Raw genomic sequence first — 26,402 nt, 5'->3', positions numbered from 1 at the left:
TCGGGTGCCGTATCATAGAAACAAAAGGTGTGAAAGTTACACATGAACATCTCCATGCTACTGTATGTACAACAAAGGTGCTGGAAAATGCAGGGAGGGAAAAACTAATACATAATGCTTTTAAATAAAGTTGATTTATTTAGCCCAATCAGTGATCTAAGTGTAAACAAGCGGGAAACAAGATGATGAATGGAGACGTGTTGTCATTCTCTAGTTGACTGACTGAGCTCTTGATACAAGGACTAACTACATATAAAGACAAATGTGAAACATTTTATTCACTGTACTTTGTGGCTATACAAATATTTGTTTATGTTGGTGATTAAAAGAGTTGATGAAAATGTATCTAAATTTGGATTTACAATGGAGTTAATAAAGTTACAAATAGCCTATTCTCCATCTACAGATGAAGATCCTTTAGCCTGTACGTGAATATACCCCACATTGGTCCAAAGAAATTATGAGGGCTTTGAAAATACAAACCAAAAATACAAATCCAGAATTCATTTAAACAACTACATTTCAGATATTTTCAAACGTGGGCGACTTATAGATGAAATATATGCTTTCTGGAATTACTCAAAATACAATGTTACCTCACTTTACAAACATAAACACAAACATTTACAACTTCAAAAAGCAGTATAAAATGGTCTTCCTTCACAGGAATGAAGGAGTCGTGGAGCAATGGTTCCACCAGAGGGCGCCGTGCTGCAATCATAGACTGCCTTCAAATCAAATGCAGGCCCACTCTTATAAAACAGTTATTTCAGTAATAACCACACTAGCCAAGCAACTCACTATAATCCTATAGGTTTGGTCTGTAACCCCGCACCCTGTTGTAATGTACTGTCTGTAACCCCACCCCCTGTTGTAATGTACTGTCTGTAACCCCACCCCCTGTTGTAATGTACTGTCTGTAACCCCGCCCCCTGTTGTATTGTACTGTCTGTAACCCCGCCCCCTGTTGTAATGTACTGTCTGTAACCCCGTCCCCTGTGGTAATGTACTGTCTATAACCCCGCCCCCTGTTGTAATGTACTGTCTGTAACCCCGCCCCCTGTTGTAATGTACTGTCTGTAACCCCGTCCCCTGTGGTAATGTACTGTCTGTAACCCCGCCCCCTGTTGTAATGTACTGTCTGTAACCCCGTCCCCTGTGGTAATGTACTGTCTGTAACCCCGCCCCCTGTCTTATTTACTTGAACCAGTACATGTAGTTGGACTGTATGGCAGGGAAGCACATGTTGTTACTACAGGCTCCTCCGTAGCTGGGTGGACAGGCTGAGCAGGGCACGCCCACGCGGTACGGAGGCTCTCCAATCCAGTTTCCTCTGGGGGAGAAAGAAAAATAATCATAGAAATTGAGTTGATAGAATGGCCAGACAGCTATAGAAGAGACTGAGAGCTAGAGAAGAGAGAGAGACAGCTAGAGAAGAGAGAGAGAGAGCTAGAGAAGAGAAAGAGAGACAACTAGAGAAGAGAGAGAGACAGCTAGAGAAGAGAAAGAGAGACAGCTAGAGGAAATAGAGACAGAGTGAGACAGATAGATACGAGAGAGAGAGACAGCTAGATAAGAGAGAGAGAGACAGCTAGAGAAGAGACTGAGAGCTAGAGAAGAGAGAGAGACAGCTAGAGAAGAGAGAGAGACAGCTAGAGAAGAGAGAGAGACAGCTAGAGAAGAGAGAGCTAGAGAAGAGAGAGAGCGAGACAGCTATAGAGAAGAGAGAGACAGCTAGAGAAGAGAGACACAGCTAGAGAGAGAGACAGCTAGAGAAGAGAGATAGAGAGAGAGACAGCTAGAGAAAAGAGAGAGAGAGCTATAGAGAAGAGAGAGACAGCTAGAGAAGAGAGACACAGCTAGAGAAGAGAGAGAGAGACAGCTAGAGAAGAGAGATAGAGAGAGAGACAGCTAGAGAAAAGAGAGAGTGAGAGACAGCTAGAGAAAAGAAAGAGAGACAGGTCATACTTGGGAGAGTAGTTGCAGACCAGATAGGTGGCCTGCCTCCAGACAGCTCCCCAGACGTTCATATTGTAGCAGGTCTGGACGGCACAGCCCACCCTGGTGGTGGTCGCCCACACCATCTGAGAGAGAGAGAGAGAGAGAGAGAGAGAGAGAGAGAGAGAGAGAGAGAGAGAGAGAGAGAGAGAGAGAGAGAGAGAGAGAGAGAGTTTGGACAGCAGCTGGCTTTGCGAATCACACAAGAATCAAACATGTGAAACAAATGATTATCACTGGCCTCCATGCCCCCCCCCCCCACCTTACAGCTAGGCCCCAGAATGATTAACCTCTTAAGCATCAGACGGCCCAACGGCAGGCCGCCAGGCACTCGCGTGCACGTCGCAGCACTTTGCCCTCGTCTATCGGCTCCGGGCTGCGTTATCGCCGATCAACCAATACATTGTTGGAAAGTTGAATTTCGATCGTCACCACACTCAACCTATTGCGTGATTCCATTCTCGAGTTACCAGACGAAACGTCCGGCGAGCGTCATTTGACAAGCCGGTTGTGAGCGATCCTGAACTGACCAGTCACCGCTGATGGCGAAAATTATTGACCACCGTTGTAGCCAAGGAGCGTCTGCTCCGAAAGCAATCCCAGACGGGTGCTCAAAGTGGGGGAAGGTGACACAAGAAGACACAGAAGTCCATTGCGGACGGCCATTTTGGATAATCATGCTGAATATTTACTGGTACACACATTACAAAAACCTTTGTAAAACGTTGATTTTTTATGGGATTCGTATACACTTTGGACCTGTACTACATAAGAATTCAGGTTATGGAACAATTATGTTTTCCAGCTCCTACCTCTCAGCTGGAACTTAATAACAGGCATCTGGCAACCAGTAAAACGAAATGTGAGTACCTGTGTGTAGTGTGTAACTATACCTGTGTGTAGTGTGTAACTCTACCTGTGTGTAGTGTGTAACTCTACCTGTGTGTAGTGTGTAACTCTACCTGTGTGTAGTGTGTAACTACCTGTGTGTAGTGTGTAACTCTGTACCTGTGTGTAATGTGTAACTCTACCTATGTGTAGTGTGTAACTCTACCTGTGTGTAGTGTGTAACTCTACCTGTTTGTAGTGTGTAACTCTACCTGTGTGTAGTGTGTAACTATACCTGTGTGTAGTGTGTAACTACCTGTGTGTAGTGTGTAACTCTACCTGTGTGTAGTGTGTAACTCTACCTGTGTGTAGTGTGTAACTACTTGTGTGTAGTGTGTAACTCTACCTGAGTGTAGTATGTAACTCTACCTGTGTGTAGTGTGTAACTCTGTACCTGTGTGTAGTGTGTAACTCTACCTGTGTGTAGTGTGTGACTACCTGTGTGTAGTGTGTAACTACCTGTGTGTAGTGTGTAACTCTAGCTGTGTGTAGTGTGTAACTCTACCTGAGTGTAGTGTGTAACTCTGTACCTGTGTGTAGTGTGTAACTCTGTACCTGTGTGTAGTGTGTGACTCTGTATCTGTGTATAGTGTGTAACTCTAGCTGTGTGTAGTGTGTAACTACCTGTGTGTAGTGTGTAACTACCTGTGTGTAGTGTGTATCTCTACCTGTGTATAGTGTGTAACTCTACCTGTGTATAGTGTGTAACTCTACCTGTGTGTAACTCTACTTGTGTGTAATGTGTAATTCTACCTGTGTGTAGTGTGCAACTCTACCTGTGTGTAGTGTGTAACTCTACCTGTGTGTAGTGTGTAACTCTACCTGTAAGGGCCATATGAGTGTTTTGGTTATGGATTATTATTATTATTATTATTATTATTATTATTATTATTATTATTATTATTATTATTATTATTATTATTATTATTATTATTATTATTATTATTATTATTATTATTATTATTATTATTATTATTATTATTATTATTATTATTATATCAAATAGAAGGATATGATTTATGTGAATGTTATGATTGATCTGTGTAGCCAAAAGGGGAATGCTTGCCCAGTGTTGACCTATTCTGGGGAAAATTTTATGAACTCAGTTGTATTGTGGGTGGTTCACCTGTCGAGGCGGACCAGGCACTGCGCAGCTGAGGGCATAAATTAGTGATAGTAATCAGCTGGCTGGGTGTAGAACGGGGAATGGCACACAGTTTTCGGACCGCTTTGGATCGCTTTGGTCCCATCTTCCAAGTAAAATACTTTTCTAAATAAATCGGATATCCACTTGATATCTGACAACGGAACTGAAAGTGTGGAGACTATTATTGATAAGAAAGCGCGTACGGAATACTTCCCCGACTGCCACTAGAAGCGGACCTAGGCAGAGGCCGCTACACTACCTGTGTGTAGTGTGTACCTCTACCTGTGTGTAGTGTGTAACTCTACCTGTGTGTAGTGTGTAACTCTACCTGTGTGTAGTGTGTACCTCTACCTGTGTGTAGTGTGTCACTCTACCTGTGTGTAGTGTGTACCTCTACCTGTGTGTAGTGTGTAACTCTACCTGTGTGCAGTGTGTACCTCTACCTGTGTGTAGTGTGTGACTCTACCTGTGTGCAGTGTGTACCTCTACCTGTGTGTAGTGTGTACACATGGGGGCATAGCAGCGCATGGGGCAGCTGGGGTTGCAGTGCTGAGGGTACGGGAAGACATAGTCATTAACCTCATCGTACCACGGCTTCACCAGCTGCAGGATGGAGCGATACCTGGAGAGAGAGAGAGAGAGAGAGAGAGAGAGAGAGAGAGAGAGAGAGAGAGAGAGAGAGAGAGAGAGAGAGAGAGAGAGAGAGAGAGAGAGAGAGAGAGAGAGAGAGAGAGAGAGAGAGAGGTATAATATAGTATTAGTAGGTGGGTGGTTGACGTGACATGGCCTTTTTGGAGTTCTTAGTGTTAAAGATAAGTAAATAATGAAAACATATATGACAAAATGTTGTTATATTGCACAGAACATTTTGTTTTATATGAATGCACAGAGCATTTATGCTAATATTGTTCCAGTTATTCTCAAATTCCAGCCAAATTAGTAAAAGCTCATATGGTGTGTGACTGTCCCACGAACATTTCACAAAGTTTGATTTAGAATAAAAACAAGAAAAGTAATGCATTTGTTATTTATTTAAAGAGGAGATTTGGCCCGATCCATAGATGTGCAACTTGGCTATAATTAGGTCAATTATAGGCCTGATATTCTATATTCTATAATAATATTTCAAATTGCATGTGTCCGGATGGCAGAATTCAGTACTGTATCTACAAAACCTTCTGTTTAATCATCTTCCCTTTATTCATTTGCTTAGATTTTGTACACGTGATCTCAAGAAGGTGCTGAATGAGCTCATTGGCAGTTTTTCATGTCTGGTCATTTTTTGCATTATGTGTTATTCACCATCAAAGATGCAAAGAAAAATCATAATTTATATTCTCCTTTGTTTCATCACAATTTACTCAAGCCTAGTAACATACACAATATTGCTGACACAGGGAATACATTCCCTGAGATCCAAAGATGTCCCTAGATACATGCAAATGGACCCTGTAGAAGTGGAGCAATCTTCCATTTACTTAGGTATGTATTTTTAGGCGGATTTTCTGAAAATATATATATTTAAAACGAGTATTGGCAGCCAACGGTTGGCTTTGAAAAATGAGAATACTCGTTTTTGGCGTTCATTGAACGCCAAAAACTAGTATTCTCATTTTTCAAAGCCAACCGTTGGCCGCCAATACTCGTTTTAAATATATATATTTTTAAATTATTATTCTAAACAGTCCGCCGGACCTTCTTGTGTGAGCTCTGTGTGAATTGGAATTGAAATGACAATCGAATCCCGATAGGTGGCAGTATCGCCTACCTTTTGAACTGGGCTAGTGGGAAGGGGGTTGCTCACTCACTGCTGGCTCACTCACTGCTGGCTACCACTAGCCTATGGACTGTCTATGCAATGGCGAGCGAACTATTGGAGATTATTATGAAGCGGACAAAACGATCACACTTATGGATGATAAGGTGCGTTTTCACCAGACATTGGACTCAGCACTCAGTAAATCATAAAAATACTATAGTCAAACCGGCCGAGCATGTAACATCTGTTCACTAGAGTTGAGAGCACTCCAGACTAGGGCCAACTAACATTCGGCAATGGCGATCGCCTAGACGAGCAAACTATTGGAGATTATTATGAAGAGGACAAATAGTGACGATCCATCCATAGCATAAGGTGGACGTAGTTTTGGTGGACCTGCACACAAAGGTAACGTCTATTACTGAACCCCATCATAAAACATGCCTCTGTAATGATCCCAGAAAACGATTCCGCGAAGTGACCCCCCCATGGTTTGAGAATCATTCTACTATGGTCATGTTACCTTCGACCTGGAAATAATATAGGTGGCAGGCGAGCAACCTGCATGAAATGCACATATGCGCACAAAACATGTCATATGTCGCGTTTCAGGAAACAGAACTGGATTATTTTGAAACGGGACGAAGGTATGTAGAACTAAACGTTTTTTTCCCTGTTGGAGTATTTCCTTTCAAATGAGCCATACTATTGTCTCCATAGCTATAATATAGAATATACGATGAGTCTGCAAACATCGTGAAAATGGTCGAAAAATGCTGGCGCCAGGGAGTACAGATGGAAAAACAGCATGGCAGTCAAAGAGTTAAGAGGTTGGCGGCTGGGTGGCGCAGTGGACTAAGCGCTCGTCACCAACGCAAGAGACACTGGTATCGAATCCGGCTGTCAGCGTTGCCTCCGGCTTGGCCGGCCGTCATACTGGCTCGATTGGCAGAGTCAGCGGGAGGGAAGCCGGTGGGTGGGTCCAGGTCGTTGTAAACAGCGACTCCTACAGTTCGGTTGGGGCGCCTGCACAGCAAGGGAAGGATCTGGAGGGCGGTAGTGTGACCTTCCACACGTTACACTCTCCCAGTGAGAGTCCGCGCTGCCAGGTGAAAAGAAGTGGTGGGCTGGGTACACATGTGTCGGAGGAAGCATGTGATAGTCTCCACCCTCCCAGACCGACGGTAGGGGGTAGAGTGCGCAACGACCAGGAAGGGGATTTGGGAATTGGCATAACGACTAACATTGGGAGGGGAGAAAAACAGAAAAAGAAGGGGGAAAAAGATAATAAAAAAACAAAAGAAAAATAGTTAAGAGGTTAAAATACACCACTTTTACATTTTGTACAGAATAACCTTCATGTCACGCCATATGACAATTTTACTCACTAGCCCATTATACTAATGAAAAAAAAAGTATTACTCGAAAATAATCACAAATATGTTTTGAAAGATTAGAGTAGAGAATGAAATTATTAGTAGGTATGCTATTATGGTAGGTATGATATTAGTAGGTATGATATTATTAGTAGGTATGATATGGTAGGTATGATATTATTGTAGGTATGATATTAGTAGGTATGATATAGTAGGTATGTGATTATTAGTAGGTATGATATTCTTGTAGGTATTATATTATGGTAGTGGTAGGTATGATATTATGGTACAGTAGGTATGATATTAGTAGGTATGATATTATGGTAGGTATGCGATTATTAGTAGGTATGATATTAGTAGGTATTATGGTAGGTATGATATTATTAGTAGGTATGATAATATGGTAGGTATGATATTATTAGTAGGTATGATAATATGGTAAAAATGTTCTATTTGAATCCCTCCGAAAGGGATGACAGGCACCACACAATGGATGACTCAATGGTTAGTCATTAGAGTTTGTTTATTTAAACAAACTAGTTGAGATGTTTTCTCCACAATACAACCTTTATAATTCCCACAGTTGACCATAGGCTTACCATAGGTCAAAAACCTGTGAAACAGAACAAATGCAGTGCATACACATTAATCATAATATTAATATACAATATACATTAATATCAATACCAATCAATCAATCAATCAATTAATATTAATATCAATATACATATTAATATATCAATACCACTATCAAATATACATACACTATTCATTTTATATTATATATATAATTATATTTATATTATTTATAAATATACATTACACTATACACTTTATCAAACCAGCATGTCATGTCCCCTTTAATTGTGGGTGAAAGGAGGGAGAACTAGAATGACTGCATTTCCCAGAATGCATGGCAATGTTTACTTCCTCCTCCATAACGTGAGCCACTGAGCTCCTCAGACACAGCGCAACCCACACACACAACGGACAAGATAGCAGTTCTCATTCATCAAAGCACACACACACACCAAAGTTCCCCACATGAATCTCACCGTGACAAACCGGGAAAGCCACCAAGACACTAGCTCAGCTTTGCACCTTCGGCGAGGTGCGTTAGCCTAGCCACAAGCTAGCGGCAAACATTCAGACACAACGTTCATTCATTCAGCCAGCATCACTAACACCGTGCACTATGCAAATATTATCCGCAGGCTGCATTAGCAGCCAGCAGCCAACGTGATGCATTACATTGTACATATGTGACATAGCCAAGTTAACATTGCAATCCCTTAATAAAGTCCACTTACCAATGGGCGATGTGATCCTGTCAGTGCTATAGTGAGAATGACAGCCAGCCACCATTTGAAAGGCAGCTGCGTGAACTGCGCATGCTCAAGTCACAATCACAAACACCTGTTAACTCATTTAGACCCCTTTACATATCTGATCCTTATATTAAATAAACCAAAAGTCTTGACAGTAGGTATGATATTATTAGTAGGTATGATAATATGGTAGACATGGTCATGCTGGACCTACAAAAAGCCTTCGACACTGTCAATCACTCCATTCTGATTGACAAGCTAAAAGCAATTGGTTTTGATAGTCTATCAGTGAGCTGGATGCAATCCTACCTTGAGGGGAGGGAACAGATGGTGGAGGTAAACGGTACCCTATCCCCCCCTCACAGTGAGCTGTGGTGTTCCACAAGGAAGCATACTAGGACCGCTACTGTTACTAATTTATGCAAATGACATGTCATCAGCTTGTGACTGCAACTTGTTCTTGTTCGCAGACGACTCAGCCCTGCTGGTCTCTGACAAGAACAAGTTACAAGTTGAAAAAACCCTCAGCTCAGAACTCGGCAGAATCTGCACCTGGCTCGCTGATAACAAACTATCATTACAACTAGGTAAAACAGAGTCCATTCTCTTCGGATCAAATAACAAACTCAGCAAGACCAATGGCTTCTCAGTTACAGTGGGTGACAATATTGTCACAAGGAAAGATGAAATTACATACCTAGGTTCCATCCTAGAGTCAAATCTTTCCTGTGACAAAATGGCATCCAAGGTAATAAAAAAAGTCAACCAACGAACTCGATTCTTGTACCGGATCTCCTCTCTGGTAAAACAAGAATACCCTGAAGACTCTGGCAGGAGCACTCATTCAAGGGTACTACGACTATGCTTGCACCTCATGGTACCAAAGCACCTCAAAGGCGCTAAAAACTAAATTACAAACATCTCAAAACAAACTGGTCAGACTACTGCTTGACCTTACTCCTAGAACCCACCTCACCCCTGCCCACTTTGACAACCTTAGAGTAGACGACAGAGTACAGCAACTTGCAATGGGCCTGGTCTACAAGATACACTACACGACCAAGGTACCCATGTACATGTCAAAATACTTCCCAAAGGTCAGTGAATACCACGATCACAACACCAGAGGGAGCTCCACAAATCATGTTAAACCCAGATTCGGCTCAAACAAGGGACTAAACACGTTTCGCAATTATGCCACATCAATGTGGAACGCCCTACCCAAAGCTGTAAAGGAATGTGAATCACTACCCACTTTCAAAACCACTCTCAAAGAACACCTACGGGAGACTGCAATTCAAAACTGGCCCCTGTAAATGTCCACCCAACCACCTCCAATGTACAGTTTCTACGTCAAATGTATATACTGTAGTGCCGAGAGATGGGAGTCGGAGACGGTGGCTCGAGGTAGAGCGAACAGTATTTATTGAGTACACAAATACCACATGCTACTCCTACATAGCTTACAGTCGACTGACCTGTGGCCACCAGGTATAATGTTCAGGCGGAACTCTTGTTCCCAACAATAGTTCCGTGGGTGAATTATGTACAATTAACAATCACTACACCACCAACACCGGGAGACACTAGGATTCGCCTGTTCGAATCCAGCTCCCGGCGTTGCTATCAGCTTGGCTGGCCTCTCACACTGATACAATTGGCTGTATCAGGGGGTGGGAAAGCTGAAGGGTGGGTCCTGGGCGTTGTGGACAGCGACCCCTACAGTTCGGTCGGGGCGCCTGCTCAGCGAGGGTTGGAACTGAGGAGAGATAGTGTGGCCTCCCACACGCTACACTCTCCCCGGTGAGAACCGGCCTGCCCCAGGCTGCACATGCGTCGGAGGAAAGCATGTGACAGTCTCCGGTCTCCCGGACCAACAGTAGGGGAAAGTACGCAACAACCAGGAAGGGTGGGATGGGAGAAAAATCGGGAAAAAAGGAGGGGAAGAAAGATAATAATAATAAAAAAAAAAAAAACAATCACTACACAAGCCCCCCCAGAATTCACCCATGGTCAACATCTCCACGGCGGGGAGAGACAATGACCCGGCCGTGGCGTGTGCGGACGACCGGGTGCGCGGTGGGGGGAGCGGTGCAAGCGTTTGCGCCCTCCACGACGCCCGGGGGCACGAACCGGCCACGGTGAGTGCGGAAAGCCAGGGGCGGGGAGGGAGGTGCGGCGCACGCGCCTGCGTCCTCCCTGACACCCGGGGGCACAGACGTCGACGAGATCACCGGCGACTTAGTCGTAGGCGGGTCCCGGGGTAGCGGCGGACGGCCTCGGCGGGGGGAGAGGGCCAGCTCCAAGGGCTGTGAAATGTCTACGTGGGTGGGTTTAATCTTGTCGTGGTTGTATCCCACCTCAAAAGCGAGCCTTCGCCAGTCCTCAGGGACCTGTGGGCTAGGATGCCCGGTGGAGAGGTCACACAGCAGCGTCGGACCTGAGTCACCAATCGCGACGTCCTCCAGGCGTAGACTGGAATCTGCCGCCCTGAGGGCCTGGATGTCGTGGTCGGAGGCCTGTTCCGAGCCCCTGTTGACGTAGTCGAGGTCCAGCTGTACAGCTCCGATGACGACTCCGGAGAGGCAGTCTGCGACTACGTTGGGCTTCTCTGCGACGTGTCGCATATCAGCGGCACACTCGGAATCATACGTGAGCTGTTGCTGTTATCGTGCCGACCACGGCTCCGCTACCTTTGACTCCGAAAACGTGAGGTGTTTGTGGTCGGTGAAAGCCGTAAGAAGGCCGCGGTATGTCGCCTCATCGCGGACACATGCAAGCGAAGCCTGTGTCTGCACGTTTATTAGGCGGCCATGTCTAATGTCCATGAGGAGCCCGTGTGCACCCAGGAAATCCGCCCCGAGTAGTGGGAACAAAATGTCGGCCGTGACGCAGTCCCACGTGAACCGCTGGCCCCCATAACACAGTTCCACGGTTCTCGTACCGTAGGTGCGGATAGGGGTATCGTTGGCGGTCGTCAGGCGTGGACCTCTATTGTCGCCGGCGGTGTCCTCTATTGTTGCTGGCAGGACGCTCCTCTGAGCTCCGGTGTCGCAGAGGAATTTGCAACCGGAGAGTGTGTCTCTAATGAAAAGCAGCCGGTTCGACATACCTGCGCTCACCGCTGCTACTGGGCGCAGGTGTCTGCGTTTATGCGTTATGACGAAAGTGCAAGGGGAACGGCATCTTGCCGCCCTCGCGCCGAAACGTGCATGGTAAAAACACAGGCCTGCGGCAGCGGTGCTCCTGTTCTTCCTCGCCCCTCCCCCCTGCGGCGTGTAACCGCGTGTCGAGGCTATTAGCCCTGGGGCTAAGTGTCGAGTGGCCAGGTAGAAGCTGTCTGCCTCTTCTCCCAAAGCACGGGGATCAGTAATCGCTGTATTGGCAAGTGCCATCTGCACGTGTGGCGGCATGTGCCTGAGAAACAGTTAGATAAACAGGAAATCAGGCCGTTCTGTACCCAGCAGGTTTAACATCATCTCCATGTGCTCCGAAGGTTTGCTGTCCCCCAAGCGCTGTATAGCGAACAGGCGTCGGGCCCGCTCTGGTCGCGACAGCTCGAAAGTCTTAAGGAGGTGCGTCTTAAACGCCTCATACTTATTCCGGGCAGGTGGAGCTGTAATGAATCCTACCGTCCTCGCCGCTGTAGTGCTCCCGAGACTCGAGACGACGTGGTAATATCTTGCGGCGTCGTCGTTCACCCCTCGTAGGGCGAACTGCGCCTCTGTTTGAGCGAACCACGCTGCCGCAGAATGCTCCCAAAACTCCGGCAATCGAAGAATAACGGCATCGTTTGCCATGTTCGGTTTGGTCCCTGATACTTCAGCGAGACCACCGTCGGGGTCACCAGTGTAGTGCCGAGAGATGGGAGTCGGAGACGGTGGCTCGAGGTAGAGCGAACAGTATTTATTGAGTACACAAATACCACATGCTACTCCTACATTGCTTACAGTCGACTGACCTGTGGTGGCAGGTAGTGCCACCAGGTATAATGTTCGGGCGGAACTCTTGTTCCCAACAATAGTTCCGTGGGTGAATTATGTACAATTAACAATCACTACAATACTCTCTTTTCTAGACTCTTTTTGTATCACAAACAGTACTGTATTTGCAAATCTGGTATGTCATAAATGTATAGATGTAACAGTACTGTCTATCTGTATGTCGTGTATGTGATATATGTTATGATGAATTGAAAATGGGGGACCCTGATGTAAACAAGACGAAAGTCTTTCTCTGGTCTGCATCCCCTTAACAATTGTATGTATTGAGCTGTACTGTACTGTACCCATTCTGCAATCTGTTAATAAAGTTTTCAATCAATCAATCAATCAATCAATGATATTATTAGTAGGTATTATAATATGGTAGGTAGGTATGATATTATTAGTAGGTATGATAATATGGTAGGTATGATATTATTAGTAGGTATGATATGGTAGGTATGATATTATTAGTAGGTATGATAATATGGTAGGTATGATATTATTAGTAGGTATGATAATATGGTAGGTATGATATTATTAGTAGGTATGATAATATGGTAGGTATGATATTATTATTAGGTATGATATTATTAGTAGGTATAATATGGTAGGTATGATATTATTAGTAGGTATGATAATATGGTAGGTATGATATTATTATTAGGTATGATATTATTAGTAGGTATGATAATATGGTAGCTATGATATTATTAGTAGGTATGATAATATGGTAGGTATGATATTATTAGTAGGTATGATAATATGGTAGGTATGATATTATGGTATGTATGATATTATTATTAGGTGTCACCCCCCCGGTCCTGTTGGACCGGTCATCGGACTTACAGCACCACTCATGAACAATACACCACTGCATTTGTGTTTGTCTATGTTTATTAATTTGTTATCTGTTGTGCTCACTTGTTTGTTGTCTGTGTATCTATTGTCTGTGTTGTGCCCCATTGTTTAGTCTAGTGTATTCTCCCCCTGTGTCTGTATCTATGTGTTATTTAGTCTTGTCATGTTTCAGTATGTTACCCCAGGTTGTTTCAGTCTTTCCCACACAGCTGGGGCTTGTTCCCAATCATCCTCATGTGTCAATTAGTCTGTGTATATTAGTGTTGTTTGCCCTGCCCTCCTGTGCTGGACCATTGTTCATGTTACCCTTGTCCTGTGTGCTGTCAACCTTTTATGTTCTCCGTATTCCCAGTGAGTCAGTTTTGTATTGTTTTCCACGTTCAGTAAAGAACTTATTACTTTATTCCACGACTCGTGCTTCCTCTATTTCATCCGTCACTACCTCAAGTCTGCATTCTGGGTTCTCCTCCTCTCTACCATCGACATGCCAACGAAACTTTCCAGGAATCGTAACAGAATGGTCCAGCCGAACCTGAACCCTGCAGAGAGGAGAGACGGAGCGAGCTTCGCGCTCGGGATCCTGGGCGCTTCGGTCCTGTGTGCCGACCAGGCGACCGCTCGGGATCTGGCACCATGGGACGCAGTGGCCGGGCCAGCGGCGCCGATGACAACGGGTGCTTGCGCCGCGGCCACTCCTGTGCTGGATCTCTGGGTGGGGAGTCGTCTGGTCCGCAGGGGAGCGTCGGGGAAGGGGCGCGGATCCTGACGCCACAGCCCCAGGGGATGGGGTTCCCAGGATCACAGGTCTTCCTTGCCGGCCTGGTCGAGGTCTCCTCAGCCCTGGGAGGTTCCGGAGGACGAGCCACCACCATGGCAGACCTGGAGGACGACGCCGGAGTCCGCTGCCGGAGGGACCCCGGTCGGGGGTCCTGCACCGCGTCCTGCCACCAGGGAGCCTCCGGTTCGGGGTTTGGCGGTGGGTCTCGCCGCAGAGCAGACCCCAGCCCCAGGTCCTACTCCGGAGCCGTTGCCTCTACCCTCCATCCTTCCCTGCTCCAGCCCTCCTCGTCAGCCCCCTCCCCCCGACCCAGTTCCCATGAGCCCCGTCCCTCGACCACCCTTCCTCCCCCTGCACCTCTGTGCCGATGCTGCTACCCTCCCTCCCACCCTTCCCGTTCCCGGGGGGCCTGCTAGGCCGAGCCCCGTCCTTCTTCCCCCCTTCCTCCCCCCGCACCTCTTCGCCGGTGCTGCTTCCCCCCCTCCCACCCTTCCTGTTCCCGGGGGGCCTGCTAGGTCGCCTGGGAGTCGACCTTTGATGGGGGGCTGTTGGACCGGTCATCGGACTTACAGCACCACTCATGAACAATACACCACTGCATTTGTGTTTGTCTATGTTTATTAATTTGTTATCTGTCGTGCTCACTTGTTTGTTGTCTGTGTATCTATTGTCTGTGTTGTGCCCCATTGTCTAGTCTAGTGTATTCTCCCCCTGTGTCTGTATCTATGTGTTATTTAGTCTTGTCATGTTTCAGTATGTTACCCCAGGTTGTTTCAGTCTTTCCCACACAGCTGGGGCTTGTTCCCAATCATCCTCATGTGTCAATTAGTCTGTGTATATTAGTGTTGTTTGCCCTGCCCTCCTGTGCTGGACCATTGTTCATGTTACCCTCGTCCTGTGTGCTGTCAACCTTTTATGTTCTCCATATTCCCCGCGAGTCAGTTTTGTATTGTTTTCCACGTTCAGTAAAGAACTCATTACTTTATTCCATGACTCGTGCTTCCTCTATTTCATCCGTCACTACCTCAAGTCTGCATTCTGGGTTCTCCTCCTCTCTACCATCGACATGCCAACGAAACGTTCCAGGAATCGTAACAATTAGGTATGATAATATGTTAGGTATGCTATTAATAGTAGGTATGATAATATGGTAGGTATGATATTAGTAGGTATGATAATGTGGTAGATATGATATTATTATTAGGTATGTGGTAGGTATGATATTATTAGTAGGTATGATTATGGTAGGTATGATATTATTAGGTATGATATGGTAGGTATGATATTATTAGTAGGTATGATAATATGGTAGGTAAGATATTAGTAGGTATGATAATATGGTAGATAGGATATTATTATTAGGTATGATATTATTAGTAGGTATGATAATATGGTAGCTATGATATTATTAGTAGGTATGATAATATGGTAGGTATGATATTATTAGTAGGTATGATATTATGGTATGTATGATATTATTATTAGGTATGATATTATAGTAGGTGTGTGGTACTGACCCTCCGGTCCTCACAGACAGGTTCTGTCCATAGAAGCGCAGCAGGTGAGGAGGGCCGTGCTCCCAGAGACACGTAGCAGCCCAGGCCTCTGCTGTCCTCGCAAGACCCTCGTCCCACACCTGGGACACGACTGAGAGTTAAAGCTGCAATCCGTGAATCTCTTTTGGATGGAAAATATGCTATTTGGCACATTATGTCATTGTACATCAGAATATAGATACAGGTACGTCTTACTCCAGTGCAAATGTTATCGTCATTAAAAGAACACACTGACATTATGGGAGAGTCAGACAAGAAGATAGATACCAATCTCCTCTCTGTGCGTTCAGGAAAATTGGTATCTATCGTCTTGTCTGACTCTAAATGCATTTTGCATAATGTTGGAGTGTTCCTTTAAACAAACCTTATAGCCACAACATACAGAAAATACAATGAAAAACTCATGTGTACATGTTGTCTAGTGTTAGTCCTTGTATCAAGAGTTCAGTTAACCAACTAGAATGACAGCATGTTGTAGTATGCATATTTGTGCATACTAGACAAGACTTTGTGGTCTATTTGTGCATACTAGACAATACTTCAGTGGTCTATTTGTGCATACTAGACAATACTTCAGTGGTCTATTTGTGCATACTAGACAATACTTTGTGGTCTATTTGTGCATACTAGACAATACTTCAGTGGTCTATTTGTGCATACTAGACAATACTTCAGTGGTCTATTTGTGCATACTAGACAATACTTTGTGGTCTATTTGTGCATACTAGACAATACTTCAGTGGTCTATTTGTGCATACTAGACAAGACTTTGTGGTCTATTTGTGCATACTAGACAATACTTCAGTGGTCTATTTGTGCATACTAGACAATACTTCGTGGTCTATTTGTGCATACTAGACAATACTTCAGTGGTCTATTTGTGCATACTAGACAATACTTCAGTGGGCTATTTGTGCATACTAGACAATACTTCAGTAGTCTATTTGTGCATACTAGACAATAATTTGTGGTCTATTTGTGCATACTAGACAATACTTCAGTGGTCTATTTGTGCATACTAGACAATACTTTGTGGTCTATTTGTGCATACTAGACAATACTTCAGTGGTCTATTTGTGCATACTAGACAATACTTCAGTGGGCTATTTGTGCATACTAGACAATACTTCGTGGTCTATTTGTGCATACTAGACAATACTTCAGTGGTCTATTTGTGCATACTAGACAATACTTCAGTGGGCTATTTGTGCATACTAGACAATACTTCAGTGGTCTATTTGTGCATACTAGACAAGACTTCAGTGGTCTATTTGTGCATACTAGACAAGACTTCAGTGGTCTATTTGTGCATACTAGACAATACTTCAGTGGTCTATTTGTGCATACTAGACACTACTTCAGTGGTCTATTTGTGCATACTAGACAAGACTTCAGTGGTCTATTTGTGCATACTAGACAATACTTCGGTGGTCTATTTGTGCATACTAGACACACGTCCGTTGAACCCCTCTTGGTCAATTAGTCACTTAATGGGTCAGTTTGGTCTCAGTCCACCAAGGCTTTATTACTCGTATTTTATGTTTTTTCTTCCCCTGAATGAGATTATGAGCACTTCTCTGGTCAGAGGTCAGTCTGCAGGATTGTATGGGAAACACAATGTTACAGATTTGTCAATTAAAGATACATACAGATTACTTTAGTTTTTGTGTATTTTTAATCCAATGATTTAATGAGTTGAGGCCCCGTATAGGCCCATCTGGGTCTCTTGCCTCTACTCAGCACCTTTATATACACTTTCTGTCATGGTCAATGTTTAGATTTTTTTTACTGTTTTGCTGAAATGGTGCGAAATAAAGAAATAGATAACATGTATAAAGGTTAAAGGTACTAAATACACTTAAACATTTTTGTATCCACTTTTTCTCCTCCTGTTTTTCTGTGTTTTTCTCCCATCCCAATTTAGTCGTTATGCCAATTCCCCCCCCCCCCCCCCCCTCCCCTTTCTGGTTGTTGCGCGCATGTGCCCCCCACTGGTCGGTCTAGGGAGCCCTGAAGTCTATCAGATGCTTCCTCCGAGACATAGGAGACAGCCAGCAGCATCTTTTCACCTGCCAGCGCGGACTCTCATTGGTGAGGTGTAACGTGTGGGAGGTCACACTACCCTCACTAAATACACTTTTTATGTAGAGTAATCATTAAAAAGAAAATACACCCACAGAGCTTTTAGAAAGGTGCGGACAAGTATTGCTTTTACCCCCCAAAAATATTGATTAATGAATCTATCATTCATGTTTGCATGTCCAAAATTAATGTTATTGTTTACATGTTGCATGTATCCCCTCCCATTTCCCCACATGGAATGCACCTGACTGGATAAATGACATGATTGTGCTCTAGTGCGACATCTAGTGGCTGAATGGTATCTATAGCACCGTATAAACAATTTATGGATTAGTCTACACTCTACAGAATGAATGACCGTGACTTTTAGTGGACTGTGTGTAGTTGAGGACGGTCCTCTCCTGTAGGACATGATACAGTGGACTGTGTGTAGTTGAGGACGGTCCTCTCCTGTAGGACATGATACAGTGCAGAGGGGACTTACTGCTCTGGGTTCCAAAAGAGAATGCACAGAAATGTTTATTTTCCCTTTTCTGTATTTATTATGTATATATTTATGTATGACCTGCACACACACGCACACGCACGCACGCACGCACACACACACACACACACACACACACACACACACACACACACACACACACACACACACACACACACACACACACACACACACACACACACACACACACACACACACACACACACACACACACACACACACACACACACACACACACACACACACACACACACACACACACACACACACACACACACACACACACACACACACACACACACACACACACACACACACACACACACACACACACACACACACACACACACACACACACACACACACACACACACACACACACAATGCAGTAAGTCTCTAATTCCACCAGAGGGAGTCAAACTGATCAGCCTGGCGATGAGAGTGAGTTGGGCTCCAAAAAATACAACATCAAATCCTTAAAGCCCCAATCTGTAATCTTTGACCATATACGTGGGGTATCTTCTCATACTGGAAGATTCAGTACTAGTATCTGCATTGTGTATTAGCTGATTCAGTACTAGTATCTGCATTGTGTATTAGCTGATTCAGTACTAGTATCTGCATTGTGTATTAGCTGATTCAGTACTAGTATCTGCATTGTGTATTAGCTGATTCAGTACTAGTATCTGCATTGTGTATTAGCTGATTCAGTACTAGTAGTATCTGTGTTGTGTTTTACTTTTAACCAAATCAACCCAATTCCACTAGAAATTATCAAAAGGATGATGTTACAGTAGGTTGGAGGGGAAGCAGTAGATAGATTCAGTCCATATTAAATCTATAGCCATGTTCCGTGTGAAGGATAAAAATTTAATAGAGAGGTGTTTTATTTATTTATGTGTTTAAAGGTGCCATAGGTAACATTCAGCCACTAGGTGTCGCACTAGAGCACCAGCATGTTATTTTATCCAATCAGGTGCATTCCACGTGGAGAAAATGGGAAGTAGGGAGGGGATACATGCACACAACATGTAAACAACCCGTTTTTTTGGACCCGCCAAAAAAAGGTTAAATGATAAATTCATTAATCAATACTTTTTTTGGGGGGAAAAGCAATACTTTTATTCTGCATCTTTCTAAAAAGATGTATTATTATTATGTCTAGACAGTATAAACCATTGGTCCAACTCTTTCATTTTAACGACAGATTGACACGCGACATGTCAGGGACCCCCAAATGAGGAGATAGTCCAGAATTCCATAACTGTCAGATAATGTACGCTGGTGGGAAGATCAGTCATTCTTATACATTCTCTCATTGGGAACTTCTAGCCAATATTACCAACTTATTATTATCAACTCTATAACTCTATAACTCTATAACTCAATATATAAATATATATATATTTAAAGTGGTTTTCCTTTGATAATAATCCTCTTCTCCAGTTTGAATTATCCTTCTATATACCTTCTATATATTCCATATAGCCTACAGGTTTATATCTAGCCACATCTTTCTGTATACCTGCACATAATCCTTTTAGATACAGTATAGATATACTATATCTATATCTGTACATATCCCTTACCTACTGTACTAGTTACGCTGCTGGCCAGTATGACTTACTACCATAGTGTCTTTATACTTGTATCACTGTACATATTAAAACTACAACTCTGTACATACATCTGATTAGCACTATTACTCAGTAGTACTCATTTTATACCCAGTTTAATCACCTGTACATTGTATATTACTACTGCACTTTACTGTTACATTTGCACTCTGGTTGGATGCCAAACTTCTTTTTGTTGTACTGTACTAGTTGTGCTGTATGATGCTACATTTGAATCTAATCTAAACGAATCTAATCTAATCTAAACAAATCTAATCTAAATTCCAATCAGGTAGTATTCTCCTCACCATGTACTCCATGTTCGCTGCAGGGGGGAAGACATTTGCTCTGACTTGGTTGTGATAGTCCAGAATGGCGATCATATCGTTCTGTGTGATGTATCGCTTCCTCCTGGATTTGGCGCCCGGCGACACGCCTGGTTTCAGCGTGTTGGTGTCGGTGATGTTGCGCTCAGGCGCGGAGGTTGCGGCATCATTGATAAACCACGCGCTCGCTCCCGACATCACCAGCAACACACAGGACAAGAAGTAAAGTTCCCCCATTTCCTTTTTAAGTACACAACCAATATTTAAAAGTAAAACGAATGAGGTTTCGACGTGTCTCAATAACGTGGAATGTCCTGTGGAGTTTTTATTTGTCTTCTAGGATATTTTGTATCTTCTAGTTTGGCCTCAGGGTTAATTGGCTTAGTAGAGGTCAACTGGTCCTGAATAGGGTGTATATCGTTGAATGGGTTTTAAAGTCCCCTGGGGTTTAGTCCTTCTCTCTGTGATCGTTGTGTGTCCCGTTTGCTCCGTCCTCCCATCAGACTCACGGATGTCCTTCAGGGACGGAAGCCTCCTGATGTCCGGCCCCTCCACCTTGACTGTTAAATAATGAGAATTAACATCAGCATCAGTAAATCAATAATAAACGGCATCATGTATTGTACTATGTCGCTGCGCTTTTCCAAGCCATCTAGATTAATACATGTACATTTCCATCCGTGCTTCTTGTATTCATTAGTATATAAATTGTATTTATGTTTATACCGATAGAATGAGAGCCGCCTACCTCGGTTCGGGAGATGTGAGCAGCTGCAACAGGTGGCTCTTTATTATCTCAGTGTGTTCATCTGTTTCATAGGCGGTGAGATCTGCTCCTACTCCTCTGCACAATACAAGGTTGAATCAAACCCTCTCACCGTGGGGTTTTTAAGAGCTGTGGTTCAATACGTCAACCGCGTGCCCTTATTTAGCTCAATGCCCCACAGCGCTGCGACATGAGGTAGTGTTTGTATATAAAAACCTGCTTCTGCGGCCAAACTCAGTCACATGCAGCAGCACAGGGATAGAGAGAGAGAAGAAGGGGGTTTAATTGTAGTTATTAGTAATGTTTTTCAGGCATGTGGTCAGATAAGGACCCAAGGGGGGGCTCAAGCCCCTGGCTGCTGTCAATTGTATTTTATTCTCTCTCTCTCTCTCTCTCTCTCTCTCTCTCTCTCTCTCTCTCTCTCTCTCTCTCTCTCTCTCTCTCTCTCTCTCTCTCTCTCTCTCTCTCTCTCTCTTATATGGTGATATATATATATATAAATGGTATCCAAATCGCTTTTACAATTTGTTCCTCACATTTGACCCATTCACTCACACATTCACACCGATGGCGGAGGCAACCATGCAAGTGCCAATCTGCTCATCAGGAGCAATTAGGGGTTAAGTGTCTTGCTCAAGGACACTTTGACACACTGCCTGGTAGGAACGGGAATCGAACAGGGAACCTCCAGATTACCAGACGACTGCTCTACCTCCCGAGCCACTGTCGCCCACATATATACTGTATATATCGAAACTTAACAAGCATAGTAATCAATAGATTAGATTAGATTCAAATGTATTGTCATCATACAGCACAAGTACAGTACAACAAAAATAAGTTTGGCATCCAACCAGAATGCAAATGTAATAAAGTGCAATAGTAATATAAAATAGTAATATTAGGAGGAAATGGTTCAATTGTGAGCTCCGTGTATTGACATATGTCATGCCTTCAGTGTTATTAATAATTATTGGTAGCACTTTATAATAACACCCTGTTATAATACATTTATAAGGTATTTGTAGATAATGAACTAATCATGAACAAAACATTTATATACATTCATAAATGATTATTAAATAATTTATAACTATATTTGTATACCATTTACAAAGTATTTATAATGCATTAGTGGATAATGAACTAACCATGAACAAATCATTTATATACATTCATAAATGATTATTAAATCATTTATAACTATATTTGTATAACATTTACAGATTAGTTCTACATTATTTATAACTCATTATCAACATTGTTTGTACTTGATTTGTTCATCATTAAATAATGTTGTTTAATGTGTAGTAACACATTTGTAGATGCTTTGAAAAATGGATATGAAAAAACGACTATAGTGTATCTCCATTTATTTTTCATGTTCAACAAATGATTTGTTAAGACATTCATAAAACATCTATAAATAATTTGCAGATGCTATCGTGGGGGCCAATCTAAAGTGAAGCCTATTCATCATTAACAAGTGTCTAATACAGTTAATTATTTGTTTACTTTTTCATCACATGTTACAAATGTTGTAGGCAGCTTTCGGATACACCCTTCTTTGTGACATCAAACAGTGACAGAATTAGGACTAAAGATAAATGCAATTTGTAACGTCGGGGGGCACTAGGACCCAGGAGTACCCTGGCCAGGTATTGAAGAGTATCTAGAGAGGAAGTCTCACGCGAGCGAGACTTGACGTCACGTGTGTTGCCGTCTGTTTGAATGGAAGCACAAGTTATCCGTGCTGCGTCTATACTTTCGCTTTTAATAAGGTATGAGCAGGTTAAACACCTTTTTTTGTTGGTAAATCTATTCCATCATTTCCGACCTACAAACAACTCTTATATGTTGTGTAGATGTTCGTGTAGATGTGGTGGCCGCTAACGTTACATTTGTTCCTAATGTGTGCTCAGTGCTCAGTATGTATGTGATGACGACACGACACACAAGAGTAATAATTATTTGTGTCGTGTCATCATCACTGAGAACACTGAGCACACATTAGGAACAAATGTAACGTTAGCGGCCACCACATCTACACGAACGTCTACACAACATATAAGAGTTGTTTGTAGGTCGTAAATGATGGAATAGATTTACCAACAAAAAAAGGTGTTTAACCTGCTCATACCTTGTCATTCGGAGCCATGCTCAATCTGCCGAAGACGCCGTAACTCGTCTTTGATGTCAATATTTCTAAAATCTGTCATCGAAATCATATTTCCTTTCCGGAGCCCTGAGACACACTGGTGATCTCCTCTCAACTCTCTAGCGGTTCGAGAGCGCCATCTGGTGGCCGATCGGGAGATCGGCCAAGAGGGAGGGGCGCGCCAAACAGGAAGTGCCCATCCATATGTGCTCCGGGCACTCGCGATCGGAAGCCGGACTCCATCACAACACACTGGATGATCAATCGCTCGCCCTAACTCAATAAACAACGTTATTTGGACGTATATAGTATTATACAACCTGGAAATGGTTCATCAGGATCAACATCCCATAATCGAAAACGGTCTACTCCACGCTGATCGTCCAACGGCGCGAGGAACATACGGTAAGATTCAGCGTTATTTTCTAACCTATTCCATATAAACTGCTATGATGAACATATGACCCACTCTGGATGAATCATCTAACACTGCCCACGGAATTATAAACGATCCCCCGCCCATCCGGTCATCATCAGATCATACGTAGATCATTCTAGAAGTACGTCCAGTTGAAATTTTTCATCTCGCGCCGATCGCTACCAAACTGTATTTCATCATCAATATAATGCATTTAGGGCTATAAATCACGTTCTGAAGAAAGCTGCAGAAAACGATAAAAACATACTTATACTTTAGACCATATTTTAGTATGAATATGTGAATGAAAAAGTTTAACGTTGCTACACCCTGAACAATACATATAGGACATTGAATGGGCCATAATAATGGCAATGTAGCAATAGAATTAAAAAAGTTATAGCACTGCAAAGAAGGGGAACTTATGGTAAATTATGAATTTAACCCATGGCGATCAAAGTGTTAAAAGCGAAAGTATAGACGCAGCACGGATAACTTGTGCTTCCATTCAAACAGACGGCAACACATGTGACGTCAAGTCTCGCTCGCGTGAGACTTCCTCTCTAGATACTCTTCAATACCTGGCCAGGGTACTCCTGGGTCCTAGTGCCCCCCATTGTTACACTATATGTCATGCACATGTATTTTATATGTTAATAAAATTGCATTTATCTTTAGTCCTAATTCTGTCACTGTTTGATGTCACAAAGAAGGGTGTATCCGAAAGCTGCCTACAACAATAATCATTTATGAATGTATATAAATGGTTTGTTCATGATTAGTTCATTATCCACTAATGCGTTATAAATACTTTGTAAATGGTATACAAATATAGTTATAAATGATTTAATAATCATTTATGAATGTATATAAATGGTTTGTTCATGATTAGTTCATTATCTACAAATACCTTATAAATGTATTATAACAGGGTGTTATTATAAAGTGCTACCTAATTATTAATACTACAATTACTAATATTACTACTACAGTACTATTACTACTGCTACTATTACTACTACTATTACTACTACTACTATTACTACTCTTACTAATACTATTCAGATCAGACGCCTGTCTGATCTCCAACCTACCAAAATCAGCGCATGTTACCCCACTTCTCAGGGACCTGCACTGGTTCCCCTTCGTCGCACGAATCCGCTTCAATTCAAGGTCCTTGACCTGGCATCTCACACAGCAAAGGGAACAGTTCCCACCTACCCCTGGTAAATGGTCTCTAACTACACACCCTCAAGACCCCTCCGCTCTACATCCTCTGGCCGCCTCAGACCCACTCCTATCCGAGCTCCGGGACGGTCATCAAAGAAAAGCCACCTATTCTCGGTCCTCACTCCACAATGGTGGAACAAACTTCACACCACAGTTAGGACAGCCGAATCCCGACCAATCTTTCGCCGTCAACTAAAAACACACTTCTTCAATCAATATCTGAAATGAAAGGAAAAAGAACAAACCTTCTTACTGTCCTATACTACCATGCACTCCTCCTATGTCTTATGTCTATGCACTCAATACTGCAGCACACAAGTTTCAGCACTGTTTGATGAACATTGTTACTCAGCTGAAATAGTTGTACCCTTCTTACAAGATACAAGATACTTTAATGCCACACAACAATGGTTGGTGGTAATTGTTTTCGGTACAGATTGTTGAGCACTGGTTACATCAAACATGAAACAGACATCAAACATCAAAAACGCCCCCCCCCCCCCCCCTCCCAATCCCACAATAGATACATATATACATAACTACATATAGGACAGTCACGGTAACAGTGTCAGTCAGTGACAGATGCTTGCCCGTCTGTGCAAAGTGGGGCGGGCCAGGGTGTTCAGTGTTCGGACTGCTGTGGGGAAAAAACTGTTTGTGAAGCGTGTGTGTCTGGTTAGGATGGACCTGTAGCGACCTGAGGGCATGTGCTGGAATAAGTGGTGTGCTGGGTGAGAGGGGTCGTTGACTATTTTAACAGAGCGGGTGACTGTGCGTGAGGTGTAGATGGAGTCCAGAGAGGGGATGGGACAGCCAATTATTTTGGAGGCTGTCTTGATGATGCGTTGGAGTTTGTGTTTGGTGTGTTTGTCAGTGGAACCGTACCAGACTGTGATGGATGAGGTGAGGATACTTTGAATTATGGCAGTGGAAAATTGGACCAGCAGGTGTTGTTGGACTCTGTACTTCCTCAGTTGCCTGAGGAAGTACAGGCGCTGCTGGGCCTTTTTGATGATGGCAGTGGTGTTAATGTCCCATTTGAGTTTATTGCTGATGTGGGTGCCGAGGAACTTGAATGAATCAGTTAGGGTTATGGGTTGGTCTGCGATGGTTATTGGGAGTATGGGTGTTTTTTTTTAAGTCCTGAAGTCTATGGCAATTTCCATGGTTTTGGAGGTGTTGAGCAGGAGGTTGTTGGATGCGCACCACCTCACTGCTCTGTCCACCTCCTGCCGGTAAATGGACTCGTCGTTGTTGGAGATGAGGCCCAGGATGGTGGTGTCGTCGGCGTACTTGAAGGCCTTGACTGAACTGTCCAGGGGGGTGAACTGGTTGGTGTAGAGGGAGAAGAGCCAAGGGGAAAGGACGCAGCCCTGGGGGGCCCCAGTGCTGAGGGTCAGAGGGCGGGATGATTTGTTGTTTACTTTGACTGTTTGGGTTCTATTGGTGAGGAAATTGAGGATCCAGTGGTTGATGGTGGGGCTGACTAATACTACTGCTACTACTTGATTGATTGATTGATTGAAAACTATATTAACAGATTGCAGAATGGGTACAATACAGTACGGCTCAATACACACAATTGTTAAGGGGATGCAGACCAGAGAAAGGCTATCGTCTTGTTTAC

General features: G+C 43.4%; 1 protein-coding gene across 1 annotated transcript; it reads right to left on the bottom strand.

Annotated features, from left to right (window-relative positions):
• Positions 1 to 1,197: 1,197 nt before the first annotated feature.
• Positions 1,198 to 20,525, bottom strand: pi15b (peptidase inhibitor 15b; the record flags this gene model as incomplete). Its single annotated transcript, XM_084327903.1, has 5 exons — positions 20,186 to 20,525; positions 15,636 to 15,754; positions 4,523 to 4,655; positions 1,969 to 2,084; positions 1,198 to 1,333 (listed from the first exon to the last, which is right to left on the bottom strand). The coding sequence occupies exons 1-5, from the start codon at positions 20,438 to 20,440 to the stop codon at positions 1,198 to 1,200; spliced, it is 759 nt and encodes a 252-aa protein (XP_084184029.1). The 5' UTR covers positions 20,441 to 20,525.
• Positions 20,526 to 26,402: the final 5,877 nt, after the last annotated feature.

The sequence above is a fragment of the Notolepis coatsorum genome (assembly GCF_963971535.1).
Source record: "Notolepis coatsorum genome assembly, chromosome: 13".
In the NCBI taxonomy this organism is placed as follows: domain Eukaryota; kingdom Metazoa; phylum Chordata; class Actinopteri; order Aulopiformes; family Paralepididae; genus Notolepis; species Notolepis coatsorum.
Note: the sequence above shows the minus strand (reverse complement) of the source record. Positions and strands in the feature narration are given on the sequence as shown.